This window comes from Lepidochelys olivacea, assembly GCF_965140295.1.
Source record: "Lepidochelys olivacea isolate rLepOli2 genome assembly, chromosome: 4".
Lineage (NCBI taxonomy): Eukaryota > Metazoa > Chordata > Testudines > Cheloniidae > Lepidochelys > Lepidochelys olivacea.
The window spans coordinates 85,041,661-85,069,011 of NC_140414.1; the positions used below are offsets into that span (position 1 = coordinate 85,041,661).

At 41.1% G+C, this 27,351-nt stretch overlaps 1 protein-coding gene across 2 annotated transcripts in view; it reads left to right on the forward strand.

The window, feature by feature from the left end:
* TENM3 (teneurin transmembrane protein 3) overlaps positions 1-27,351 on the forward strand; it is a 615,209-nt gene that overhangs the window by 132,000 nt on the left and 455,858 nt on the right. For both annotated transcript variants that reach the window (XM_084626411.1, XM_084626412.1), the window contains exon 3: positions 11,097-11,399. In XM_084626411.1, coding sequence (XP_084482537.1) covers positions 11,168-11,399 — 232 coding nt within the window. In that variant the 5' untranslated portion in view covers positions 11,097-11,167. The remainder of the gene's footprint in view (positions 1-11,096; positions 11,400-27,351) is intronic.

The window sequence follows — 27,351 nt, forward strand, 5'->3', positions numbered from 1 at the left end:
CTCCTCTTTTCAAGCTAAATAATCTTAATCTTTTTACTCTTTCCTCTATTTGAATTACTTCCTATATCAGTCCTCCATGTATCAAATTGTTTGTTGCTCCTCTCTGGACCTTTTTCTTGTCTGCTAATCCTCTTTTGAGATGAGGGTTCTAAAACTGAATTAAGTATTGAAAGTGAAGAGAATGTACACCACTATAGTTGGATAAATTGATTTATGTAGTGACATATTTTCTATATTGTTCTCATCACCCCCTATAATTATAGTATTTTTGTTCTTTTTATCTTTTAACAAATTTGTATTTCTGTAATTTTTAGCTAACAAAGGGCATGAACCATTAAGGTATTGTTAGACTCTCAACGATTATCTTGTTAATCTATCCAATGTTTCTTGCTTTTAATGCTGTTCATACTAGAAAGATTCTCTAGCTGAAGTATGAGATTGGGTGGGGAGCATTATATGCATTAGGTAAAACTGGCATCGTGTTGCCAAACTGTAATAAACCTTAGGGGAACTCAGTGTTGAAACTACTGAATTGAATGAAGCAATTTCCCATAACAATTTAAAAGGCCTGCACACATGCTAAAGTTGTAGCGAGATGTTTCAGTTAACACTTTCTAATATGACCCTAAAGCCTAATTTACATCACACAATTAAATATGTTACAGTATGTTTACTGCCATATAGAAGTAATATAATGTAGTGTTTTTTCTTTTCAAAATTGAACAAAAAACCTTATATCCTCATTCCTATATCCTTCCCTTCCTCCTCATCCACCTCTGTGAACTTTAATTCCCAGTATAGAAGCTGGTTATGTACATCCAGTAGAAAAACTGCCTTCTGGATTTTTAATGGGATCTGAAGTCTTTTACCTCTAGATCGCAAACTCAAGTTATAATTATTTAGTGATTATATGTTTATATATAATGCCATAATTTTGCATGCCTCTTTACAGAGATGGTAGACATGGATCCTGCCCAAAAAGACTTATAGTTGACATCCCACAGAGGAGGAGTAGGGAAAGGAGAGTTTTTAAACAAATGAAATGCATAAATGTTGATGTGTCTTCCAATGGAGGATAAGGTAGGAGAAGAGGGAAGGAGTACAAGAATGAAGTAGTGCAAGAGTGAAGAGTGGTAGAAAACAGGGAGAAAGAAATGCTTTTTGAGAGGGGATTTGGTGGAGTAGAATGAGAGCTGTTGGGTTTCAAGATGAGGGATGACACTTGGCTTTCAGGAAGAGAAATATCATGGCACATATATAGTGCAGGATGAAAAAGGCACAAAGATGAGAAATTGCTATTTAATGCTTAACTGGTGTCCTGGTGGCTGTCATATCAGAGAAGGCAAGGATGAGTGAGCATGGATACTGGCCCACATTGGTGGGATAACATGGGGGAACACGTGCTGCTCTTGCCCTTATTGTTTCTGTCCTGTAGATTAAAAAACAGTCTTTAGGGCTGAGAAGATGACATCATTCATGGGGGGGGGTATTTTTTAATTTTAAAAATCCCTGCCAACCTGTGTATTGTATAACAGTACCAATGTTAATTAACTCACAACTATTACCAAACACTGATTAAAAAGAGTACCAGATGAGAATATGAAGTTTAGTCTTGAAGCATGCTCCTCAGTAAAAGGCTGATGAGTAATTTTGTTGTGCTCAGTTTTAATAGTCATCCCTTAACAGTGGAAAAAAATGTTAGGTCCCAAAAAACATGGGCACAACATGAGAAAATTTGCAGCTTCTTTCATATCTCAGTGTCCATCACTCTGTAATTAAACATTATGAAAAGGCCAACAGGTGCCTTTGCAGTTGTGTCATATGTCTCATGTTCTTTTCTCTCATCTTCTGCTTTGCCTTATGATCAGGCAGGGTCCTGAAATTCAGGCTGTCTACACTTGGAGCTGGAATGTGATTCCCACTGTGAGACTTACTCCCGCTAATTCTCACCAAGCTAGCGCAGTAAAAATAGCAGTGTAGGCGCAGTAGCATGGGCAGTAGCTAGCCACCCTGAGTCCATGCCCAGGGGTTTAGACGGTTTATACTTGGAGCAGCTAGCCTGTGCTCGCACTTTCCGCTGCTGGTACTACTGCAGCTACGCTACTATTTTTAGCATGCTACCTCGAATAGAGTTAATACGAGTATGTCTACTGAAGCTGGAAATTGCACCCCTAACTCCAAGTTTCGAGGTAGTCATACGGTACAAGAACTTTGCTTTTTTTAGTACATCAGATAATCAAATTCTTGTATGCTTACATATCCTGCTGACGGCAGTAACAAAGGGGCAGAGTAAAAGTACTGAGGTGTCGGTTAGATCTGAAATATAATCTCACACATGTATATGAACAAGTTTTGTGTGAGCCAGTTACCTATTCATAAGTACAAGGGATACTTGCACACATAAGCATCTCTTGGTACAAGATTTCTTTGTAGGTGTCCATTTTTTGGTATCTTGGGCCTGATCCTTCAGTTGATCTGCATGCAGAACTCCCTTAAGATTACACCCCATGTATTTTACTGTCAGACACATGCTTATCTGCATTTTTTATAGTCTGTGTAGCAATAGTAACTTTCCATGATGAGGAAGATACATACATCCCACAGGTCTAATATTCTGTGATGATTTCCTGAAGTTTATGTCTCTGTCACGCTATTGACGGGAAAAAAATGCAGCATGCTTTTGTAAGCATACATTTTATGTATAATAAACTTTTCAGAGAGTCACAAAATAGTGGCTAAAAGGGACTCAAGGAAACTGAGTAAACAAAGATGGAGAAGTAATTTCTTGTCCTTTGCTTATCCTTCTGATCTTTATTTCTACCTACTCCTTTCATGCCTCTTGGTCATACCTGCCCTCAGCCAGTCACTATATACCATCTCTGTGTCCTCCAGCATCCCTTGATCATTTTCCATTTAATCATCATCTGTTTCCTTCCTTCCTCCCCCCCATCTTCCTATATTAACCGCAAAAATGAATAAGTAGTTTGTAAACAATCATTTAAATCACTGCCATTATGGAAGAAGCCTCTTGATTATTATAAATTGGTTTGGGAACTTCAGATGTCAGTTGCTGTGGAAGTTTGGTCAGGCTGTGCGTGTAGCTTGGTTGAATAACCTTATAATTTTGTACTGTAACCCTCATTCTTCCACATCCTATTCCCAATTACTGTGTGTTAAGATCACTGAAGCATCTTAGCTTTAATCAGATTGCAAGTTTCCTGGGGCAGGGTTCATGTCGTCCCAGGTGCTGTACAGTGCCTAGAACAATAGGGCCCCAACTAAACAGAGGATTGGCAATACTGATCTTACCACAACTTTCATCTTCCCAAGAGTGAGTCAGAAGCTTTCCTTTATTTAGTGTCCAACAGGTAGGCAATGGTGCTTCATCATTTGACCCGTTGCCTGTCTAGAGACTTAAACTGCCAGCAACCCCTCATCTTAAAAGTCCAGGATGCCCTGGCATGTGTGGATGCACCCCAGTACAATAAACTATTAGTATAACTCTTACTTTGGGTCAGATTTGGTCACCCTTATTCACCTCGAGTATAGTCTTACTTATTGTATAATACTTTTGAATTCAATAGGTCTTCTCAGAGTGAGTCTCGTCTCTTAGCTGGAGTAAGGATGGCAGAATTTCATCTCCTGAATATTGTATTCAATTTTGATCTCCTCAGCCTGAAAAGAAAGCAGATGAAATGGAAAAGATCTCAAAAAGGTCATTAAAAGAAGGAGCATGTTTTTGTAATGCTGTTGGTGGGACGCATAGGTGCTGGAACTGGGGGTGCTGCTGCACCCCCTGGCTTCAAGTGGTCTCCATTATATACAGGATTTACTGTTTGATTCAATGGCTCTCCGCACCCCCACTGTACAAATTGTTCCAGCACCCCTGGTGGGACATATACAGTTTTGAGCCCGAATCAGAGCTTCAGTCAGCTTTGGACCATGCCCTATATGAGAAGATTAAAAAGAATGGCATTATTTAGTCTGGCAAGGTATGCAGTAGTAGGAGATATGAAAGAAGTATAATGGTGTTTTGGTGATTGTGTCCTTTCATCGTGTTATAGATCAGAAAATGGAATGCAACATTTTAAAATGACTAAAGTGAAATATTTTTATACCATGTATTGTCCACATGTATAATTCATTTGCCTCAGGAAATTAAGGCAGGTGGTTTAGAAAGCTACAAGAAATGGTTGGACATATCTCTGAACAAGAATACCATTTACTATTCTAATTATGTAAAAATGTTATAAGAGGTGTTGACCACATGCGAAGATTGAGACAGAATTTTTCACACTGTGATTTAGCACTATGGGAGTTTTAATCATTCATCCAAAACACCAGGTGTGAACTGCAGGTGAAGGTAGTTGACTAGAGTAGATAAACCAATGATCTGCTCTGGCATGGCAACTCATACTATATGTTCTTGTAAAACGAATATTTTCAGATAATCATTCACCTTGGGATTCCTATAAATTAGCCATTTATATCTCAATCCCATCTCCTTGGTGTAGCCAAAACTGATCCTGGATCCAAGAATGCAGGATTGGGTCTTTGGTAGGTATTTGATGGTAACCCCAAATTGAATGGGTATCTTTAGATAGGACTAAAAAGAATATATCAGCGTTGCCATACCAGCACAGAAATTGGTGTGCATTTTGAAAAATGGACATATGTCAGCCAGTACATTGTCCATTTCCTTCAGTATATGCAGAACATTTCAACGTTATACACACACTATAATCCCTTGCATAGCAGGTGCAGACTGAGAGATATAGCAGGGTGTTAGTAAAAAGACTGATGAAAACCCAAAAAACTCTGCATGTATGCCAAGAGATATGGTGTCCCCAGGAAATTAAAAACTGTACGCAATTATATAGATGGCATGTGCTTGCTCTGTACTCATAGCCAGAGATGCCAGGTTCTTTTATGAAATCTTTGATCTGCAAAAATACTGTGGAGAAAGTTTTTAAATGAGCAGCAGTATCCAACTTAGCCATCTTAATGTCATTTTGAGGCTAGATGATTTAGTAGCTGAATGTCTTTTTGTAAATAATGTATTAAGAAAATTCTTGTTCTGTTCCATTAATTGGGACAAAGCTATTTGGTAGACCATAAATATTGACATATGGGAAAAGTATTACTTGAAGATGAGGACAAATGTTTCTGTAATATGTTCTAAAACTGGTTTAATTCTATTAGGTTTAAAACTTTAATCTGATTTGTCAAGAAAACTGTTCATGTGTCAAATTAGAGTCACTCTGTTCCCTTGAGTTTTTGTATTGTATTTATTATTTCATGTGAGCTTAATATAAGGCATAGTAAAATGAGAATAGTCAGTGCATTCAGGTAACTGGGATGCAGCTCATGCAACAAAAAACAAAGGAAAATGAAACTATCTTAAAGTCTGATGACCAAGGGGTCACTTAAAGTTGCTGGAAAACTTGTTAACACAATAACCATTACAGGTAATTTTATGGTGTGAGAGCTGAGCAGATACAGTAACTGACAACTTCAACCTCTGCCTCTGCACTTTGTTTTTCAGTGGTTTTTGCTGAGGAAAAAAATACTCAGTCTTCTTGAGAGAAAAATGTATATTTTATTTTTGAAGATGTTCATAATATGACAGGGTGAAAATGTCATGCAATAATGAGAAAGTGCTGTAGTAGAAAGTACTTCTAAAAAATGAAGTACAGCAAGAACCCTGACCAGAAGCCTTACAAAGCCAACAACAAGTTTTCCTTTCCTTGACCTGGCTTTGTTGACAGACAACATAGACTTCAATATGAAGTGCCCTTCTGAACTCAGAAAAAATGCATGTATTGTAGTTCAAGTGCTATCTACAGTTTTCTCGATGAATGTTGTGTGTCATAATTGGAATAGTGCAGAAAGATTTTTACTGCTGGCTAGATTAGGCATATTTACCAGACTGTCGTCTTTCTTCTGACTCCTCTCTAACTATGTCTACACTACAGGCTATGTCAGCATAACTTATGTCGCTGAGGGGTGTGAATAAACAACCCCCCTGAATGACATAAATTACACCGACATAAGTGCTCATGTGCACAGCGCTATGTTGGTGGGAGTGTTTCTCCTGAAGACACAGCTTCCGCCACTCGTGGAGGTTTTATTATGGCGATAGCAGAGCTCTCTCCAGTCAGCACAGAGCATCTTCACCAGATGCGCCGCTGCAGCGCTGACTGTATAGACATGGCTTCTCTCTCTGACAACTTTCCTTCTGTTCCTCCATTCTATAGATTACCTTATGTAAGCGGGGGAATGGTCCTGCAATTGTAGGGAACTTGCCTGGCTTATATGCTAACCTGGTGGAATTGGCTAGCAAAAGGATCTGAGTCCTCACGCCCACTCCCTTTACCCAGAAGCCTACCTGACCTCGAGGACTCCCCTTCCTCCCTCCCATGTGGCAGAGTCCTCGTAACCCCAACAAGGCTGGGCCCAGGATTCCTAGGGGATTTGACCTCCCACTCCGGAAACTTTCCTGACTCACTGATCACTACATATAGTTCAAAGCAAATACACCATTATTAAACAGCAGCTAATAATAAAATTAGGAAAAAAAATTGGAAAGGCTAAAGGGAACAACAAGTAACCCTGCTTTGGGGGGATGGGGACACCACAAACGGCAGTCCCTGGAACTCAACGAAACTTCACAGTCTGTTTCTCACACGTCGCAGGCCTTCTTCAGTGGCCCTGTCTGCACTGCAGTGATACCGCAGATCAGACACTTGGTCTGGTAGTGGCCATACACCTTCAGATTCTACGCTCTCCTGTTGGGGATATAATCCTCCTCCAAGTCTGGCCTGCAAGACCTCTTGTCTCGTGGCGTCTCCTTGTGCTGGGCTCCCTGCCCAGGGTCCCCCCACTCTCTTCCCAGCTGTACACTGCACTCGGCTCTGGGTTGCTCCAGCCTCACTCTGCCTCGGGCCTGCTGCTGTTCTGCCTCCAGCTCAGCTCTGCTCTCTGGGCTGCTGCTCTGGTCCTGGCTGCTGTGGCTCTCCTCTCTGGGCTGTTTCTTTGGCCCCTCTGGTTCTGGCTGCTCTTCTGCTCTTCTCGGGCTCAGGCAGCTCCAGCTTACATGGAGGACAGGGCCACATGCTCCTGACTCCCTCATTGGCCTGCCCTCCCTGTCAGTCAGGCTAACCAGGAGCATTGGCCTCTCCCCATTGATCCTGGGGACTGTAAGTCTCAGGATCTTGATTTCTCGTAGGCATGTCCCCTTTCCTTTGGTCCTGGGATTCGGCCAACTAAAAACCTGAACTAAGTTTCAGTAAGGAGCCAACAGTCCTTTACACTTACATAAGCCAATGATTAAATAATTTTTTAAAAGCCTTGATCCTGCAAGATGCTGAGCTCTTCCTCTAAAGGGCTGAAGGCAATCAACTCAAATTGACTTAATTGAGGACATTAAAGATAGCATGTGTTTTACCTTTAAATTCAAGATGTGCAGGATCAGGCTATTGGAGCACTCAGCATTTCACAGGAGCTACTAAATGTCTTATGCAAAACAAGACTATGGTGTCCACTGTATCTTCATAGTTCATGACAGTATAATTGCCATGAAGGTATTCCAACAATTTGGTGCTATTAACCAGCTGTATTTTCTAGCCTTCTCATTCTTAGCCTGGAGAGGCAGTAGATAAGCCAGAAAACTGCCTTTTGAAGTTGTATTGAATTGATTGATTTTGTGTGAAGCAGATCAGTAGTTTCTAACACTACAGTGTAGATTAAATTTGAGGATTTTCAGCTTTGTATAGTCATGAAAAGCATTAAACATAGGGCTTTGTTTTTATTTTTCAAAAATACTGCAGAAGCTTGAAGAGTTTTTAAAAAAAATCAAATTGATCTCATCTTTGATGGTTAATACTGAATATCGATTTTCTCATGGCACAATTTAGAGATTCCAAGAATAAAAAATATCTTTAGATATCCTGAAGTATATGGCTAAAAAAGAGATGTTTTCATATGAAGTCTACATGCTGACATGGAAAATCCTAAAATAACTGTTTATTGATAACTTAAAGCAGCAATATTGTGTTTTTAAAAAAATCATGTTAATTTACAGTGTGAGATCTGAGCAGACATAGTAACTGACAACCTCTGTACCTTAACAATGATTTTTGCTGAGGAGAGGGGGAAAATACATCTTATTTCTGAAGATGTTCATAATATGCCAGGGTGAAAATGTGTAAAATGTTTAGAAAGCTATTTTTAAATAAAAGGGTCATTTAGTATGATGGGATAACATGATTTTGGTAATTAATTGATCTTTAAATATTCATGGTAAATAGGCCTAATGGCCTGTGATGGGATATTAAATGGGGTGGGATCTGAGTTACCCAGGAAAGAATTTTCCGTAGTATCTGGCTGGTGAATCTTGCCCATATGCTCAGGGTTTAGCTGATCGCCATATTTGGGGTCAGTAAGGAATTTTCACCCAGGGCAGATTAGAAGAGACCCTGGAGGTTTTTTGCCTTCCTCTGTAGCATGGGGCACGGGTCACTTGCTGGAGGATTCTCTGCTCCTTGAAGTCTTTAAACCGCGATTTGGGGACTTCAATAGCTCGGACATAGGTGAGAGGTTTTTCGCAGGAGTGGGTGGGTGAGATTCTGTGGCCTGTGTTGTGCAGGAGGTTGGATTAGATGATCATAATGGTCCTTTCTGACCTTAGTATCTATGAATATTCAGCAGTCTGGGGAGAAAAGTATTTGATCACAAAATGTAGGTGGGTGTGTTTCATATAAAAGGATTTAAAACATAACCTGCATTTAGGGTTGCCAGTTTTGGTTGGACTTATTCCTGGAGATTTAATCACATGACTTAATCTTTAATTCCTGGACTACATGCACCTGCATATATCAGTATCCCTAGATTGAATGAACAGTATAATTGTACCTATATCTATCAACTTATATTGTGCTAGGAAAAACAAACATTTTGACGTGAAAAAGGAGGTATAAAGTATATTTGAAATTGCCCTAAAGGTAAAAGGGAATTTGCTTAAATAAAAAAAAATTAGCTCTGTATTTATTATATATGTATTCCATGTAATTTAGCACTTTATCTTGAAATTCCAAATTGAGGTTCACATAGGTCAAGAAATGTTAGAGCCTTCCAGAGAACTTCAAACTAGATAGGATGATCAAACACCTTTCATTTAAAGAATTTTAATTACTGTTCAGTAGTAAATTAAATACTTGCTGAGAATCATTTTAAGAGGGACAATTAATTAGTTTGTTTGAAATGAAATATGTTTAAAAATGTAATAGGTGAACTGATCTAAAGCAACCTTCATTTTGTAAAACAGAGTGAAAATACAGTTTGATATTGCTTTGTGATATGCACTGTACATTATCATTTTAATCCTTTGTCACAAAGGGAATGGCTGTTACAATCACTCTTCATAAAATAATTGTGTGGTACTTTAAACGGAGAAGGGCTCCAAGGAAAGAGAGATCTCATAGTCTTCCCCCTAAAGACAAAGGAAATAACCTTAACACAAAAAGAAAAGGAGGACTTGTGGCACCTTAGAGACTAACCAATTTATTAGAGCATGAGCTTTCGTGAGCTACAGCTCACTTCCTCAGATGCATATCGTGGAAACTGCAGCAGGCTTTATATATACACAGAGAATATGAAACAATACCTATTCCCACCCCACTGTCCTGCTGGTAATAGCTTATCTAAAGTGATTTCCAGCACAAATCCAGGTTTTCTCACCCTCCACCCCCACACACAAATTCTTCACTTTAGATAAGCTATTACCAGCAGGACAGTGGGGTGGGAATAGGTATTGTTTCATATTCTCTGTGTATATATAAAGCCTGCTGCAGTTTCCACGATATGCATCTGAGGAAGTGAGCTGTAGCTCACGAAAGCTCATGCTCTAATAAATTGGTTAGTCTCTAAGGTGCCACAAGTCCTCCTTTTCTTTTTGCGAATACAGACTAACACGGCTGTTACTCTGAAACCTTAACACACAACACGTTATATAAGAAACAGCAGCTCCTCAGCTTATGGGGCATTGCCCGCTATTTGACTCCTCAGACCTAGGTTTTGTTTAAATATAGTATTTATACACATTTTTAAATAGTTGCCAAAAACTAAAGTGAATAATTTTTATTTAAAATGGCAATGGAAATGTTTAATATTTTTGAACAATATTTTGCTGTGTTAGAAAATCAAATGCCTGAGCTTTGTGTATGAGACCCAGTAAGTGAAATAGAGTACTCAGTATAAACTGAATGAAACTGGAAATATAGTAAGAAAATATCACTAACTAACTGTCAGAAATATATTAGATTTTTAAAATCTATTTTCATTTTTATCTTTACAGTGTCATTTCAAGATATGAGGACTAGAAAAATGATTTCTGATTTATATTTGCAGTTATATATTATATTTGCAGAATTTAAATTTGAAATATTACAGTTTTTATCCAGGAATAGGCACACTGAAATGCACAACCAGGGAGAACTTCTTCCCAATGCCTGTGTTGTGCTTATGTTTCAGTAGCCTGTCATGAAATACTAGGTTTGGGTTTTCACTGAAGGACAATTTTCTAAACGTATAAACAGCAACAAAAACCATGGAAATTAAACATTCACATTTCAGAAACAGACATTGAAACAGAAGATCCATTGGGTACGAAAAAGTCAGGCTCCCCTGAAAAGCATGAACTGGTGTATCTTTCTGAAAAGAAGAAAAAACAAATAACAGATAATATTTTCCTTGTGCTGAAAGCCAGAAATATTTTATTACAGGGTTTCTAGCTGAATTTGGCAATGCAGTTTGAGCTTATGTTTTTGGTGCTCTCACTTGCACACACAGCAGATTAGATGTATACTGTAACTTCCGTTATTGTTAACGGGTTTCTTGGCTAATCTATCAGGCATGCTGTTGAAAAATTAAAGTATTGTGTCTCAGGAACAACATAGAACTTTGTTTCAGATACTATTGAACTGTATTTTTTTATAAATAGGGTCTTTGTTTCTGTGTCAGAAAGACATGGAGAACTCTCAGAAATTAGATGACCACTAATGTGGTGTTATAATATATATCTTTTTATCTTCTTAAAGGTGGACATAAATTAAATGTAGAGAAGAGTTTCAAGTAAGCTGGGCTGATGTGTATATAGAAGGAATGAAGTATGGATGTGAAAGAACGTAGGCCTTATTGCTCCCTGACAAAGAGCAGAAGAGACAAAGAACGACGTTACACAAATTCTTCAGCAGAAAATGAGGAGTGCAGAGTGCCTACACAGAAGTCGTACAGTTCAACTGAAACCCTGAAAGCTTTTGATCATGATTCCTCCAGGTTATTGTATGGAAACCGGGTAAAGGACTTAGTCCACAGGGAAGCAGATGAGTACACCAGGCAAGGTAGGTAAAGTGTTCTAATACTAACAGTATGCACAATTTGGTTAGTGTGTCAGTGAGGCATTTCATCTCTGAGTGGGGTATGTTGTCATGATAGTTTTATAAATAGTAATACTCAACATGTATGTAGTACGTTTAGTATATAGCTCATTATTATCCTTGTTTTAAATATAGTGAAAAAGAGCACAGAGAAATTAAGTAAACTACCTGAAGTCAAGCAGCCAGCCAGTGACAAAGTTGCGAACAGAACTCGGGTGTTCTGAATCCTTGTCCAATGTTAAGATTATTAGACCACAGCTCTACTTCATCTGATTATCACCTTGCTCAATGTTGTGTCCATATAAGGTGCCTAAAGCTATGCATAGATACAAGGTGATAAATAATAAATAAATAAAACCTCTGTCCCAAGGGACTAAACCACATCATTATATTTTGTGCAGAAGTATAATAATGTCTTTCTCCTCTAGGTTACCAGGGCAGTAAAAACTGTATGTTGTACTGTTTTACAGCTTTTGCGTGGCCACGGTGAAATTAGTTCATAGTTAAGGTCTATTTCTAGTGGATGAGTATCCAGAAGAGAAAAACTACTAGCACTAACTTACGCCATTTTTGGCTTTTCAACAAGGTCAAGGTCTGAAAAGACATGAGGATTAAACCTAAGGATGGTCCTCTCCAGTTTGATTAGATGTGAATTAGTTGGGCAGCATATGGAAGCTTCCACTGTCACTCTCCAAAAACCCTGGATATAGAATTTTAGTTTCCCAGACTCTCATTCATACACTTTTAATTAGTGCTCCATTAATTTAATTAAGAAACAAAATGATGAAAAGTATACAGTGCTGAAATCCCATTGCCTGAAAAGAAAAGACCTGGAGCTGACACGAATTCTGTGCAAAAAGTCCGGTCCTTGTGTGTTTGTCCTTTTGTGTGAGGGGGCTTTCATGGGTAGAAAAGGAAATTTTCTCTACAGTAAAGAATTCTCTGGTTTTACTTTTATGATTTTGATAAATTTCAGGACTTTTTTTTTTTAAATCTGGCTGAGAGATTTTTCTTTTTGTCATCCTCTATGCAAAGTGGAAGCCAGTGGCTATGGTAGGACTCCTAAAGTGATCATGATTACCACCAGAAGCATAAGAAACAGTGCACCGAGAGGGCATTCTTTGGTGCCGAAGAGAGACAAGCAGGGAGGGATTGGCATAGTGAGATCAGTGTCAGGCTACTCGTCCTCCCTGACATGGCTCCACAGACTCCGGTACAGGACACACCATCAACTCCTAGGAACGGCCGTGGGCCCAGACGGTTGCTGGCCCCCTCGACACCGGAGGCCTTTCAGGTAGTGAAGGATCTGCTGTCACTCCTGATCCTGCCGACCTCTCAAGGACCCCTGCTGGCTAGGGCGACTAGGGTCAGAAGGGAACAAGGTCTGGTAAACTCTGTCCCAGTACCGACCACCGAAGCACCATTCAGAGGCAAGCCCTCCATGGTACCCCTGCATCAGTCACTATCCCAACACTGATCCCTGGTGTCTCGGCATTTCCCGGTGGCAGAAGTGGTACTGCATTGTCTTGGTTTCCAAAGGGAAGAATCCTCTTTGGAGTCAGAAGGGGAATTCTTCACTCCATCCAAGACCTACTGGTACCCAGCCTCCGGACTTTGATACTGGCTCTCCCGCTGACACCAGGTCTCTGGGCCACTGGCTGATGCAGTGGCAGTACTGGAACCCCTGCGGGTTCCCCCCAGAACTTAGTCGGCGCACAGCCTGATCAACATCCTGGCTGCGGCTGCTCCCTCCAGAATAGCCTTACCCATTAATGAAGCAACGTTCGGGCCTGTTAAGACACTGTGGCAGACCCATTCTTCTCTTCCCCCCATCTCAGAGAGGCCAGAGAAGAAATACTATGCCCCAGAAAGCAGGTTGACTACCTTTACTCTCGCCCTCCCCTGGAATCCCTGATAGTGTTGGCAGCGAATAAGTGAGACAGACAGGGCAGTCGAGTGCTACCCCCAAAAATAAAGAAGCTCAGAGACCAGACCTGATTGGACAAAAAGTTTTATTTAACAGGCAGTCTCCAACTACATATCTACCACCAACAGGCTTTACTGGGGAGGTAAGATTTTAATCTGTGGAACTCACTGTCCAAATTTAAAGACGTCCTCCCACAGGAATTGAGGCAGGAGTTTGCAGCCATCCTAGACGAGGGCAAGACTGTGGCTAGGACCTCCCGTTCAGGCGGCTCTGGATGCGGCCAACTTGGCAGCCGGGACTATGGCAATCTCTATCTTCCGTGGTCATAGAAGATTGCTAAGGTTCATAGTGGAGCAACACCACTACCATTTCACCGCTCTTTCCTTCAGTCTATCGGCAGCCCCATAAGGTCTTCATGAAGTGTATGGTGGTCGTGGCAGCCTTCCTCAGGAATTGAGGTGTGTAAGCATACTTGTACCTCAATGACTGGCTGATCAAAGGTCGGTTGCAGGCTCAGGGGAGGTGCAACATCAGCCCAAGTACCTTCTGGTCCCGGTTCAGAGAACAGAGTTCATCGGGGCAGTGCTCAACTAGACACAGGCCAAAGCCTCCCTACCTAATCTATGTTGGCCTGTTTCCAATCTATGTTGGACCTGATTTCCAAGGTCAGAATCCACCCACTAAAGACCGTTCGGGTTGGCCTCAAGCTGTTGGATCACATGGTGGCATGTACCTATGTGATGCAGCACACAAGGTTACACCTCAGACCCATTCAAATGTGGCTGGCATTGGTCTACTCCCCGAGCAGACACCACCTGGATTCAATACTCACGATTCCATATCCAGTCCTTGCTTCACTGACCTGGTGGAGAGACCCAGGATCTGTAATGAAAGGGGTACCCTTTGCTGCCCTTCATAAGTCAGTAACCTTAGTTTTGGGCATGTTAGACCGAGGGTGGGGAAGCCCTCCTCGGCAGACTCACGACCCACAGCTTCTGGTCCAGGAAGAACTCTCCCTGCATAAAAAAGTCAGGGAACTCAGGGCAGTACACATGACTTGCCAGATGTTCCTTTTCTAGATCTTGTGGGTGCAGGTCTTGATGGACAGGTCTTGATGGCCAACACAGTAGTGCAGGTCTTGATGGACCACAGAGCATCAATGTTTGTTTTACATCCACAAGCAGGGGGAGGCTCTCTCTTCAGCCCTGTGCTTGGAGGCCCTCTAGTTGAAACATGCTATTCATCTCGAGGCGTCACATCCCCCAGGAGTCTGAAACGTCCTGGTGGATCACCTCAACAGATCCTTTTCCTCTCACCATGAGTGGCCTCTGCATCTGGAGGTTGTTAGTGTCATCTTCCAGAAATGGGGGCCTCCCTATCTGGATCTGTTCGCCACCAGACAGAACAGGAAATGCCATCAGTTCTGTTTGCTGCACAGGCACAGCATGAGCTCCCACTCTGATGTCTTCCTGCTCTCTTGGGCAGACAGCCTACTATATGTCATCCCACTGATCCCCTGGGTTCACCAGGTCCTCCTAAAAATTAAATGGGACAAGATGAGGTTTATCCTGTTAGCTCCAGTGTGGTCACACCAGCATTGGTTTGAGATGCTTCTGAGCCTCTGTGATAGCTCCACTCATGCTCCCACCCTCTCCAGACTTGATTTCACAAGATTCTGGACAGTTGCTACATAAGAACGGCCATATTGGGTCAGACCAAAGGTCCATCTAGCTCAGTATCCTGTCTTCTGACAGTGGCCAATGCCAGGTGCCACTGAGGGAATGAACAGGTAATAATAAAGTGATAATTCCCTGTTGCCCATTCCCAGCTTCTGGCAAACAGAGGCTAGGGACACCATCCCTCCCCATCCACCATGAACTTATCTAGTTCTTTTTTTGAAACCTGTTATAGTCTTGGCCTTCATAACATCCTTTGTCAGGGAGTTCCACAGGTTAACTGTGCATCATGTGAAGAAATACTTCCTTTTGTTTGCTTTAAACCTGCTGCCTATGAATTTCATTTGGTGACCCCTAGTTCTTGTGTTATGAGAAGGAATAAATAACACTTCCTTATTTACTTTCTCCATACCAGTCATGATTTTATAGACCTGTATCATATCCCCCCCCTTAGTTGTCTCTTTTCCAAGCTGAAAAGTCCCAGTTTATTAATCTCTCCTCATATAGAAGCTGTTTCATACCCGTAATAATTTTTGTTGCCCTTTTCTGAACCTTTTCCAATTCTAATATATCTTTTTTGAAATGGGGTGACCACATTTCGAGATGTGGGCATACCATGTGTGACCTGGGGTCCCGGGGTAGCCCTCACTGGAAATGCCAAGGGCAGGATAGGCTGCAAAAGGGAGAGCAGGCACTCCCAAAACTTGTGATTAACACTGAAGTTAAACTCTTCAGCCAGTCACAACTATGCTTCTGATCCCCCCACACTGGTTAGCAAAAAAAGGAAATCACATAGCCCCCTTCATTGCATTCCAGTTCTTTGGCTCCCAGTTAGCACCTAGGTGCAGTAAGGAGGAATTATTTAAAAATTCTTCTCACTCTACAGAATGTTCTTCTGAACCCCAAAGTGCCAGCCACATTGCCAGGTCAATATTAGGTTGGACCTTACCCAAAATACCATGCTGCCAGCCAATTCTTAGCATCTAAAACTAAAGGTTTATTGTAAAGAAAAAAGAACAAAGAGAGTTGTTAAATGGTAAAGCAATCATACATACAGAGACTATCAAAGTCCATATATCAAGTTCTTAGCAGTGTTGGTGAGTTTGGTGGCTTAAAAGTCCCTCTGGAACACAGTCATAGCTTGGATGGGTCATTCAGTCTTTTGTTCAGAGCTTCAGTTTGTAGAAAAGTCACTCCAGAGGTAAGAAGTGGGATTGAAGACATTGGAGAAGATGCAGTTGCCTTTTGTAGTCTTTTGCCATGTGGCTTGTACTTCCTTTGTTCCAAACACAAGCTTCCCGGTACATGGCATGGAAAGGCCTTAAAGTTCTGTCCATAGGCATGCCCCTACAGGCTTGCTGACTCATAAGGAGTAGTCGTTGGCTCCTTTCAATGGGTTCATTGTACAGCAGATGTACCTTGATGGGCCATCAAGCAGGCCTGCTGCTGATGCCAATCTCTCTCGGGTTTGGAAATACAGATATGCCATACATATCTATAACTCATAATACAAAGGTGATACAAACATATAAACAAAATTATCATACTTGGCAAATTATAATATTTTTGCAGATACCTCACACAGTGTATCTGGTCAGATTTCTTGACATTTTATAATATTGGTGTCAACAATATCATAAAGTGTCCCACGTATTCCATACAGTGTCACACCATGGATTTGCATAGCGGCAATATGATATTTTCTGTCTCCACCTGAACCTCACCTCCCTGCACCTGATGGCATGATTGCTGCATGACTGACCCCCTGAAGAGCAGGCCTGCTCGGAACAGGTTCAACAAGTCTTGCTAGGTAGTAGAAAGTTTTCCACCAGGGCTACCTATTTGGCCAAGTGGAAACTGCTCACTTGTTGGGTATCCGAATAGAATCTCTCTCCATCTCGGTCTTCTCTGCAGTCTATCTTGGACTATCTGCTCCACCTAAACATCAAGGTCTGGCTCTCTCATCTATTAAGGTTCACTTAGCAGCCATCTCAGCCTTCCACACTCCAGTGCATGGCAGATCAGTGTTCTCCCACGAGAAGAAGGTCAGGTTTCTTAAGGGGCTGGAAAGACTTCTCAGGTTCGCGAATTGATCTCCTTTCATTCCCCCCTTCCCACCCCGGGACTTAAAACTAGCCCTGTTGAAGCTCACTGTGCCTCCCTTCGAGCCATTAGCATCGTGCCCCTTACTGCTTCTCTCTTGGAAGGTCACCTTTCCAGTGGCGATCACCTCAGCCAGAAGGGTCTCTGAGAGAAAAACCCTCATGTCAGAACCCCTTTACACGGTGTTCTTCAAGGGCACGGTCCAGCTGTGCCCCCATCTGGCCTATCTACCAAAGGTGGTCTTGCTTTTCCACAACAGCCAGGACATTTTTCTTCCTGTCTCCTTTCCAAAATCTCACAAGACCTCTAAGGAATGTCAGTTTCATGCATTGGATATTAGGCGGGCTCTCACCTTTTATGTTGAGAGAACTAAGCCCTTCTGCAAGTCAATGCAACTCTTTGTAGCAGTCGTGGAAAGTATGAGAGCTACCTGTGTCGTCCCAAAGAATCTTGTCCTGGATAACTGCCTGTATCTGAACTTTCTACAAACAGGCGAAGGTTCTGCCTCTGGCCCTCGTGACTACTCATTCCATGAGAGCCCAGGCTTCATCAGCAGCGTTCCTCCAACAGGTACCAATCCAAGATATCTACAGAGCCACTACGTGGTCGTTGGTTCATACCTTCACGTTGCACTACACCATCACCCAACAGGCCCATGACAATATCTGTTTCGGGAGAGCAGTGTTGCAGTCAGCATGTGCATGAACTCTGAGCACACCTCTGGGGATACTGCTTGTGAGTCACCTAGCATGGATAGACATGAGCAAGCATAAGAAGAAATAAAAATGGTTACTCATCTTTTGTAACTGTTGTTGTTTGAGATGTGTTGTTCATGTCCATTCCATGGCCCTCGTTCCTTCCCCTCTGTTGGAGTTACTGGCAAGAAGGAACTGAAAGGGTGTGGGACTGGTGGCGCACCTGACTCCAGAGGGCATTGGAGCCAGCCCTATGGATATCACTGAGGGAAAAATCTCCAGCAACTGTACACATGGTGCTCACACATACCTAGCATGGAATAGACATGAGGAACACATCTAGAACAACAGTTACAAAAGCTTGGTAACTTTTTTTTTTGAGAATCTAAAAATGCTTAGTGGGGAAACTGGAAAATTATAAATGAAATAAAAATGTTCTGCAATTTTAAAAAACACTATTTTTTCTTGAGAAGGTTTTGGAATACAATTTTCTACCAGCTCTACTTGTGTCAAAGTACATCTAACAGGTAGGTTTCAGAGTAACAGCCGTGTTAGTCTGTATTTGCAAAGAGAAACGGAGTACTTGTGGCACCTTAGAGACTAACATATTTATTTGAGCATAAGCTTTCGTGAGGGGGTGCCACAAGTACTCTTTTTCTCTTTATATAACAGGTAATTATCAATCCCATAGTCTGACTCTCTCCTGTTGCTTTTTTTTTACAGTAGGATAAACGTATGACATATGAACATAAACATATGAAGTATCTACATTAGTGCATCAGTTATTTTCTGTAAAGTGTTCAAATCTCAATTCATTGTGAGTTTAGTTTATTTTTTTTTACCATAATTTTCAGCCCATCACTTTATTTGGGTTGAGTTAAGAGGAGTGACCCTTTCTTTGGAGTATACTGCAGATATTCTCCTGATAATAAGTAGAAGTTGAAAGCCCAGGCTGGTGCATTGGTGTTTTTTTTTTTAAAAAAAAAAAAATCAACTGTCTGCCAGATGGTTGGTGGTGCTAGACTGCAAATCTCCGTGATGATTGAACCAAGTGATATTCTAAACAAAATGAGCTCTCTACCGTGCTTGTAGCTGTTTCCATCATTTCACACTGATTCAATAGACATTCTAGGCTTCAGGGTAATGTTTGGGGTTATTGGATGTGTTGGTGTGTGGGTGGCTGTGTTGATTTGAGTGTGGGTTGTGTTGGGCTGGGACAGTTTTGTGGATTTGTGCAGGTGTTGAAGGAGGAGCAGGTGCTTCAATGAGGGACCGTTATGTGTGTAGTTGATTTGTGTGTAGGGCGGGTTGTGCTGGGACGGTTTTGATGATTTGCATGCATGGCAGCTGAGCCAAGTAATCCACTGTCTGTGCAGTCTACCTCATATAACAATGAAAATGTGTTGCATGCAAATTAACTGTAGAGTCAGGGTGGTGATTTGTTGAGCTACCTCTGATATCAGAATAGCTTAGGACCGGTGGCATGGCATAGACACATGCCTTACTGTAGCTGTACACCTCACAGGCTGAAAATGGCTGAGAACTTAAAATCTGGAGGTAACAGACTGTGAAACCCAATGACAATTCATCCTGGTGATATTCTGAACTAAAAGAGCCTTCATCCAGGCTTGTAGCTGTTTCCATTGCTCCACACTGACTCAACAGACCTAATAGACTTCAGAGTGACATTCCTGGAACCTTATCATATAGATACTTTAAAAGAATTCTGGCCTTGTTAACTAAATATGCACATGGATTGTTGTCTGAACAGAGAATTGTCTTTTTAAAAAATAAATAAAATAGCAGTGAAATATCCAAGTTGTGCATTTGTGTAACTGGGCTCAATGTACTCATGTTGCAGCTTATGTTGTATTTTTCTTCATCTCCTTTACAACAGTGCTACAGTACTGCAGCCAACATTTATTGCCAAATATAGGGTATGTTTGGCAGCTGTAAGACTGAGATGCCACACTCTGGAATGTGTTGTTTTTTAGTAATGACATTTGGGCCTGTTTGGCTTTCTGTTCGGTCTTTTAGGTCTTTTTTGTATGGCTTGTTGGCTTCCTCTAATGCTTACTGTATTAGCAGATGTGGGAACTACCTGTAGGTTTGATGGGGTCAAGTTACTGATGGCTTGTTTTGCATTCTTAGATAGTTTCCCTTTGAGTCATCCTTGACCTAAGAGAATTTGCTTCTCCTGGTCTTGCAGAGCGATGTTGTGTGGTTTTTAAAAAAAAAAAATTAAAAAAAAAAATCCCAGGTCATTCCAAAGCTTTATAAATATAAAAAAGATTATTTCCAATATATATTTTTGTTTTCTCTTTATAAATACATATTGTGTACAGAGCTACATACCAATAGTCCTAATTTAAGCCTCTAGTTTTCTAAGTGAATGGGGAGTAAAATCTACAAAAAAAAAATAAAATAAAGTAAAAGCAGTGGTACACCCTCTCCCTACCCTGCCCCAACATATCCCCTCCTCCTCATGCCAGGAGCTGGGGAAATGGATGTCTGTCAGCTGTACAGCAGCAGCAAATTCCCTGCAAAAGGAGTTTCTCTTAAGTGTATATTTTAGGGACAAGGGAACTGTGACAACGGGTTCCTGATTCAGCCCTCTGTCACTCCAGCTCCCATTTCTAGAAATAAATTAGAGCTGGCTGGAGGTAACCTGGCCCTAATTGGGGAAGCAGAGACAGCTGTTGCTTAATTAGCCTGGGGCTGTATAAAACCCTCAGAGGAAGTAAGCTGGGCAGGAGAGGGGGAGCAGAAAGGAAATGAAAAGGCAGGGAGAGGAAACAGGGAGGTAGCTTGTCCCTCCTGCCTGCAGATGGTGAAGGTCCAACTGTATATGGTGAAATGGTGGTGGGAACAAGTCTGTGAATAAACTGCACCAGTGGCTACTAACCCCAGGGTCTCAGAGTGTCTTTGAACCTAGCAGAGGCAGGAGCCAAGGGTGCTCTGCCATGCTCTGCTACAGGAATATAAAAATATCTGAAAGCTTATCTGAACTTCAGAAAAGCATACTTAGACTCCCTTAGGGAACTGATGGGCTAATATGAGGGGGCAAGGAGTCCAGGAGAGTTGGCTGTATTTTAAAGAAGCCTTATTGAACAGGAACAAAACATTCCAAAGTGCAGAAAGAATAGCAAATATGGCAGGCGACCAACTTGACAGTGAAATCTTCGGTGAGCTTAAACTCAAAAAGGAAGCTTACAGGAAGTGGAAATTTGGACAGATGAATAAGGAGGAGTATAAAAATATTGCTAGAGCATGCAGGGGTGTAATCAGGAAGGCCAAGGCACAGTTGGAGTTGCAGATAGCAAGGGGTTTGAAGGGTAACAAGAAGGGTTTCTACAGGTATGTTAGCAACAAGAAGGTGGTCAGGGAAAGTGTGGGACCCTTACTGAAAGGGGGAGGCAACATAGTGACAGATGATATGGAAAAAGTTGAAGTACTCAATGCTTTTTTTGCCTTGGTCTTCACAGACAAGGTCAGCTCCCAGACTGCTGCACTAGGCAGCACAGTATGGGGGGGGGAGGTGAGCAGCCCGCAGTGGTGAAAGCACAGATTAAGGACTTTTTAGAAAAGCTGGACGTGCACGAGTCCATGGGTCCAGATCTAATACATTCAAGGGTGCTGAGGGAGTTGACTGACGTGATTGAATAGTCATTGGCAATTATCTTTGAAAATTTGTGGCAATCGGGGGAGGTCCCGAATGATTGGAAAAAGGCAAATATAGTGCCCACATTTTTAAAAGGGAAGAAAGAGAACCCTGGGAATTACAGACTGGTCAGCCTTACTTCAGTCCCCGGCAAAATCGTGGAGCAGGTCCTCAAGGAATCCATTTTGAAGCACTTGGAGGAGAGGAAGGTGATCAGGAACAGACAACATGGATTCACCAAGGGCAAGTCATGCCTGACCAACCTGATTACCTTCTATGATGAGATAACTGACTCTGTGGACATGGGGAAAGCGGTGGATGTGATATATCTTGACTTTAGCAAAACTTTTGGTACAGTCTCCCACAACATTCTTGCCAGCAAGTTAAAAAAGTATGGATTGGATGAATGGACTATAAGGTGGATAGAAAGCTGGCTAGATTGTCAGGCTCAATGGGTAGTGATCAATGGCTCGATGTCTAGCTGGCAGCCGGTATCAAGTGGAATGCCCCAGGGGTCGGTCCTGGGGCTGGTTTTGTTCAACATCTTTATCAGTAATCTGGATGATGGGATTAATTGCACCCTCAGCAAATTTGCAGATGACACTAAGCTTGGGGGAGAGGTAGATAAGCTGGAGGGTAGGGATAGGGTCCAGAGTGACCTAGACAAATTGGAGGATTGGGCCAAAAGAAATCTTATGAGGTTCAGCAAGGACAAGTGCAGAGTCTTGCCCTTAGGAAGGAAGAATCCCATGCACTGCTACAGACTGGGAACCGACTGGCTAAGCAGCAGTTCTGCAGAAAAGGACCTGGGAATTACAGTGAGAGAAGCTGGATATGAGTCAGCAGTGTGTCCTCGTTACCAAGAAGGCCAATGGCATATTGGGCTGTATTAGTAGGAGCATTATCAGCAGATCAAGGAAGTGATTATTCCCTTCTGTTCGGCACTGGTGAGGCCACACCTGGAGTATTGTGTCCAGTTTTGGTCCCCCCACTACAGACAGGATGTGGACAAATTTGAGAGAGTCCAGTGGGGGGCAGCAAAAATGATTAGGGGGCTGGAGCACATGACTTATGAGGAGAGACTTAAGGAACTGATTTAGTTGGGGATTAGGTCCCGCTTTGAGCAGGGATTGGACGAGTTGACCTCCTGAGGTTCCTTCCAACCCTGATATCCTATGATTCTATGAACTGGGATTGTTTAGTCTGCAGAAGAGAAGAGTGAGGGGGGATTTGGTAGCAGCCTTCAACTACCTGATGGGGGGTTCCAAAGAGGATGGAGCTCTGCTGTTCTCAGTGGTGGCAGATGACAGAACAAGAAATAATGGTCTCAAGTTGCAGTGGGGAAGGTCTAAGTTGGATATTAGAAAAAACTATTTCACTAGGAGGGTGGTGAAGCACTGGAATGGGTTACCTAAGGAGGTGGTGGAATCTCCATCCTTAGAGGTTTTCAAGGATGGTTGACAAAGCCTTGGCTTTGACAAAGCCTTGGCTGGGATGATTTAGTTGGTGTTGGTCCTGCTTTGAGCAGGGAATCGGACTAGATGACCTACTGAGGTCTCTTCCAACCCGAATATTCTATGATTCTATGATCATATATGGATTTTTAGGGAGGTGTGATTTAGGCAACTGCTTCTTGTGTATTTTGCTCAGTTTAGTAACAAAAGAAAGATACAGATTCTTGTTCAAGTGTATTTTGATGTCCGACTACAAGGTTTTGGTTTTCAATTGTTAAATGAGTTAGAAAATAAAAATGATCTGTGTTTATAATTGTAATAGCTTCGTTGTAGAGATATAACTGACAATTAACTGAAGACAAATTTAATAATTTTTTTTAAAAGTCTGATATTTTCCTCAAAGAACAGCCTCCAGCATCCAGTTGATGTAAACGAGCCCAGCCTAATTGTACTGAGGTCAGTGGGGCCTACTTTTTTAAATTTTATGTAGTCAGTTTTGTATTGCATTTTTCAATAAATAGCTAGTCTTTGTCAACCTGATTTTTTATACTGGATGGCATAATTTTCAGACAAATGTTCACCATCTAAAAGGAGGATATGCATTTTGGTGCCTTGTAGTTTTTGGAGAGGCAGAGTACATTTTTATTTGCTAGTGATTATTTTAGCAAAAGGTGGAGGATGGGAATAACAAAAATTCTGCTACTGCTAAGTCCCTGGTTATGCACACAAGTAGTCCAGTTGAACTCAGTGGGACTGTTCACGTATTTAAAGTTAAGCCCATGCTTTAATACTTTCCTCAATCAGGGACTAAAGCAGAATGTGCAGAACTCAAATTTGAAGCTCTTACATAAAGAGAAATAATTTTGTAAAGTTTGTCCGGTAGATAATAAAGAACAGTCATTCAATGAAAGCCAAGTGCACTCCCCTAATAATAGAAAATTTCCAATTGATGTTAGTGAGAGCAGGATTGTGCCCTAATACTCGTATAAAAATAACTTACTAAACTATATCTGAGCAAAAAATTAAAACAAAGCAGCCATCTTTAAATATCTGAAAATATTCCAAAACAGGTTGGAAAAAAGAGTTGAATACAGTTTTTAGCACAAGGGGTGCAAGTGTGTGTGGTTTTTTTTTAATCAAGACATTATTTTTAAATAATCCTGTTTTTGTTTTACGTGTGTGTGTATATATATTCATTCTTACTATTTTTAAAAATGTGTTTATATATATATAACAATGAACTAATTTTAAAAAATAGTAAGAATGAATATCTAACAGTGCAATAAGAGACTATAGCTGGAAGAGCAGTAATGAGTCAAACACATGAGCAGCAAAATAAATGTGAAAGTGCTTTGTATGGATATGCTAAGCTATTAGGAAACATACAATGCAAACACTGTTTGTACTTTATATAATGACATTAAGTAAATTTATTAAAAGAAAATGGACATTCATGATTTCCAATATCTAATCATTTTAGAGTGCAATCCATACTACTGTAGCTACTTGTACAGATAAAACTCCATTAAAGGCAAATCTTTGTAAGGCCTGAAGGACTAAGTCCTTGTCAAATATTTTAGTTTTGTTTTCTGAAAAGAAACATAGTTGCAGTTACAACTCTGAAATTAAATTTCAATTACTTGAATATTTTGTGACAATTTCACAGTATACCTTAAGAATGTCTGATACTTTTGGATTTTTCTTAAAATTGTGGTTGTTCCCTTTCAAACTGTCATATTGTTGCATGCCAGAGTGCTGATCCTGTAATCTGATCCACATGGGAAGACCTTTACACCTGTGTAGAAATCCCCCTGAAGTCAAAGGGTTTCTTTAGAGGGACTGAGGGCTGCCAATACAGATCAGATTTTGGATTGAAATACAATTTGCACAATGTAATTTCCATATTTTATCAGAAGTGCTCCAATCTCAAAAGCAGAGGTAGAGGAGTCTTCTTCCATTGTAGAGCCTCGGTGAGGCAGCGTGTAGGTTACGCAAGACTTTTTTATTTTTGAAGATTTGATTTGAAATGTGATTTAGCCTGCATGTGGTCTTTGTTGCTGGCAGTGGGAATGAGTTTGCAATGTTCACTAAACATTACAGTCCACTATCTGTCCCTGGCTTTCAACCCAGATTCCCTCCCCCCGCCCTGCTTCAGTTTTGTTATTGCAAATACCTGCGAGTACGTTAGTGCCATTTATTGCATGAGGGTACTTAAACAACTAAATTACATTCACTGCACCAATAAATATTTGCAGGTGAAGAAAGAGGTGCTGGACTTCAAAAGTTAGGTCTTTTTTCCTTGGCAGTGCTGTAGAAATATGGGATGCGGTCAAGCAAAGCTGTATGTGGTGGTTTGTGCACTGCCCGCTATATCATAGTGAATGTTCTCATTCCTCACCTGTGTGAATGCAATTCTCTAATCTCCCCATTCTCTGAATCCACCCACCTTGCAAAGAAAGGAACTGAAAAGTACTGTGTTTGCTTGGATCATTTATTGATTTTTTTTTTGTGAGGCAGATATATTGTTTTGAAAGACTGCATACATTAATCACAACTCAAGTCCTAATTAATGTGACTTAAAGTTTATTACTTTTAAATATTAGCTTCCCACATGGATTCATTTAGAGAGCAAAATGATTGATCTTTTTCAGTCACCATAAATGTCAACTGCGGGATTAAATGATTTAGATGGTCATGTTTATTCAACCTTAAACTCCTGTATTTAAACCCACAGGTTAAATAGCTCTTTCTTACCACTGTTTTATGTATGAATCTCTCCCCTCCCTCCCCCCGCCCCTTTTCCAAATCCCCTGTCTTATTGATGGTTGACTAACTTGGCCATAGAGTAGGCAAGTGGTTCTTTCTGGAACCGAACCAATGTGTTTTGTAGGTTAGCTACCAGAAAGTCTTAACAGTTATATGTGGCTTAGTGCTGTCCTTCTGAAATGGAGCCAAGTAATCCTCTTCCACCTTGGTCTGGCTTCCTAGAATTTGTGCCAGCTTTAAACTTGTATACAGTGTACCCTGCCACCATGCCAATCTCAGTTCCATTTAATAAACCTCATTGTGTTTCTGCCTGATTCATGTTTGTTAAACGCCAGAGAAGGACTCTCTGCAGTATCCACATTAGATTTGAAAGGATACTTCAGGATCACCAGTACTTCCTGGATATTTCAGTGGTCTTGAGCAATCACGTACCCTTCTGCCAGAGTTTTCTCTTCTATAAAATAAGGATAATAATACTTACCTACCTCACAGGGGTATTGTAAGGGTTAATTAGTTTGTAAAGTGCTTTGAAGATAAAAACACTAAGTGCTCAGTAATATTATCATGTTATTCTGTACTAGTAACTTTTTTTAAGCGACCATAAGAAAGTAATTGGTTTTCAGCTTGCAGATGATAAAAATCAGTTGATTTTTGAAGTTACAGTATTCTGTTAGTGATAGAGTGCTGCTAAGACAAGCATTTCACTTGTATTTGATTAGTTGAACAGCCAGTGCTAACCCTCATTCACTCAGCCGCATACATACTTTCTTTAAGGCAACAAGCTAGTTGAAATTAGCTTCTTATGCGTGATGACCCGTGGAAGATCTGTGGATTTCCTGTCTCTGCAGCCATATAGGGTAATAGTGATTCTTTGCGGGGACATCAACTCTTTCTTTATTGGCTGGAGAATGCCTGATTAGGCATTTTGTGCAGCCTAGGTCTACAGACAAGAATCCTAGACTTCAGCTGGCCCTATTGTAGTATAAGGTAGTCAGGATCTTGATCATAAGGGCAGGGACTTCTCTGAATATGGACAGGAAATCTCCACAAAGACTTCCTGCTTGACTCAAGATGAAGTACTGTAGAGTAGAAGAACCACTCTTGCTGTTATGGTCTTGTCTGGTTGACAGGTCCTTGGTGTATAGACAGGAAGAGGTGTATATCTCTTTAATTAATGTTCATTCTTTCTTAGTAATGTTGAAGCCAATGGACAGCATACATAGTTATCCAAGGTTTACCTCAAGAGTGAGACATGGAATATCAGTAAGGGACATAAGCTTCCCTTCATTCTGTGGTAGCGAAGGGGGCGGGACAGTTCAAAAGGCCTAGGATAGAGAGCATTACCTACTGACTAGCACATGGGACTGGGAGTCAGGTTTCTAGTTCCAGCTATTTCATTATAAATTCTAATGAGTTTATTGGATTGAAGGTGCCATAATATTACTTATTTTATTAAAACCTCAGAAAGAGATAGTGGAGTGAAGCCAACAGAGCATGTCTTTCCCAACCCCCAGGCCGTGGAAACGTCTCCATGCTGGCTTCATGGAATTGAGGTTCCACGGGCCTGGCTGCTGTACATGGCCTCTTCTCACTAAACATGGTGGCAAATGCAAAGTAAGTAATGGTCTCAAGTT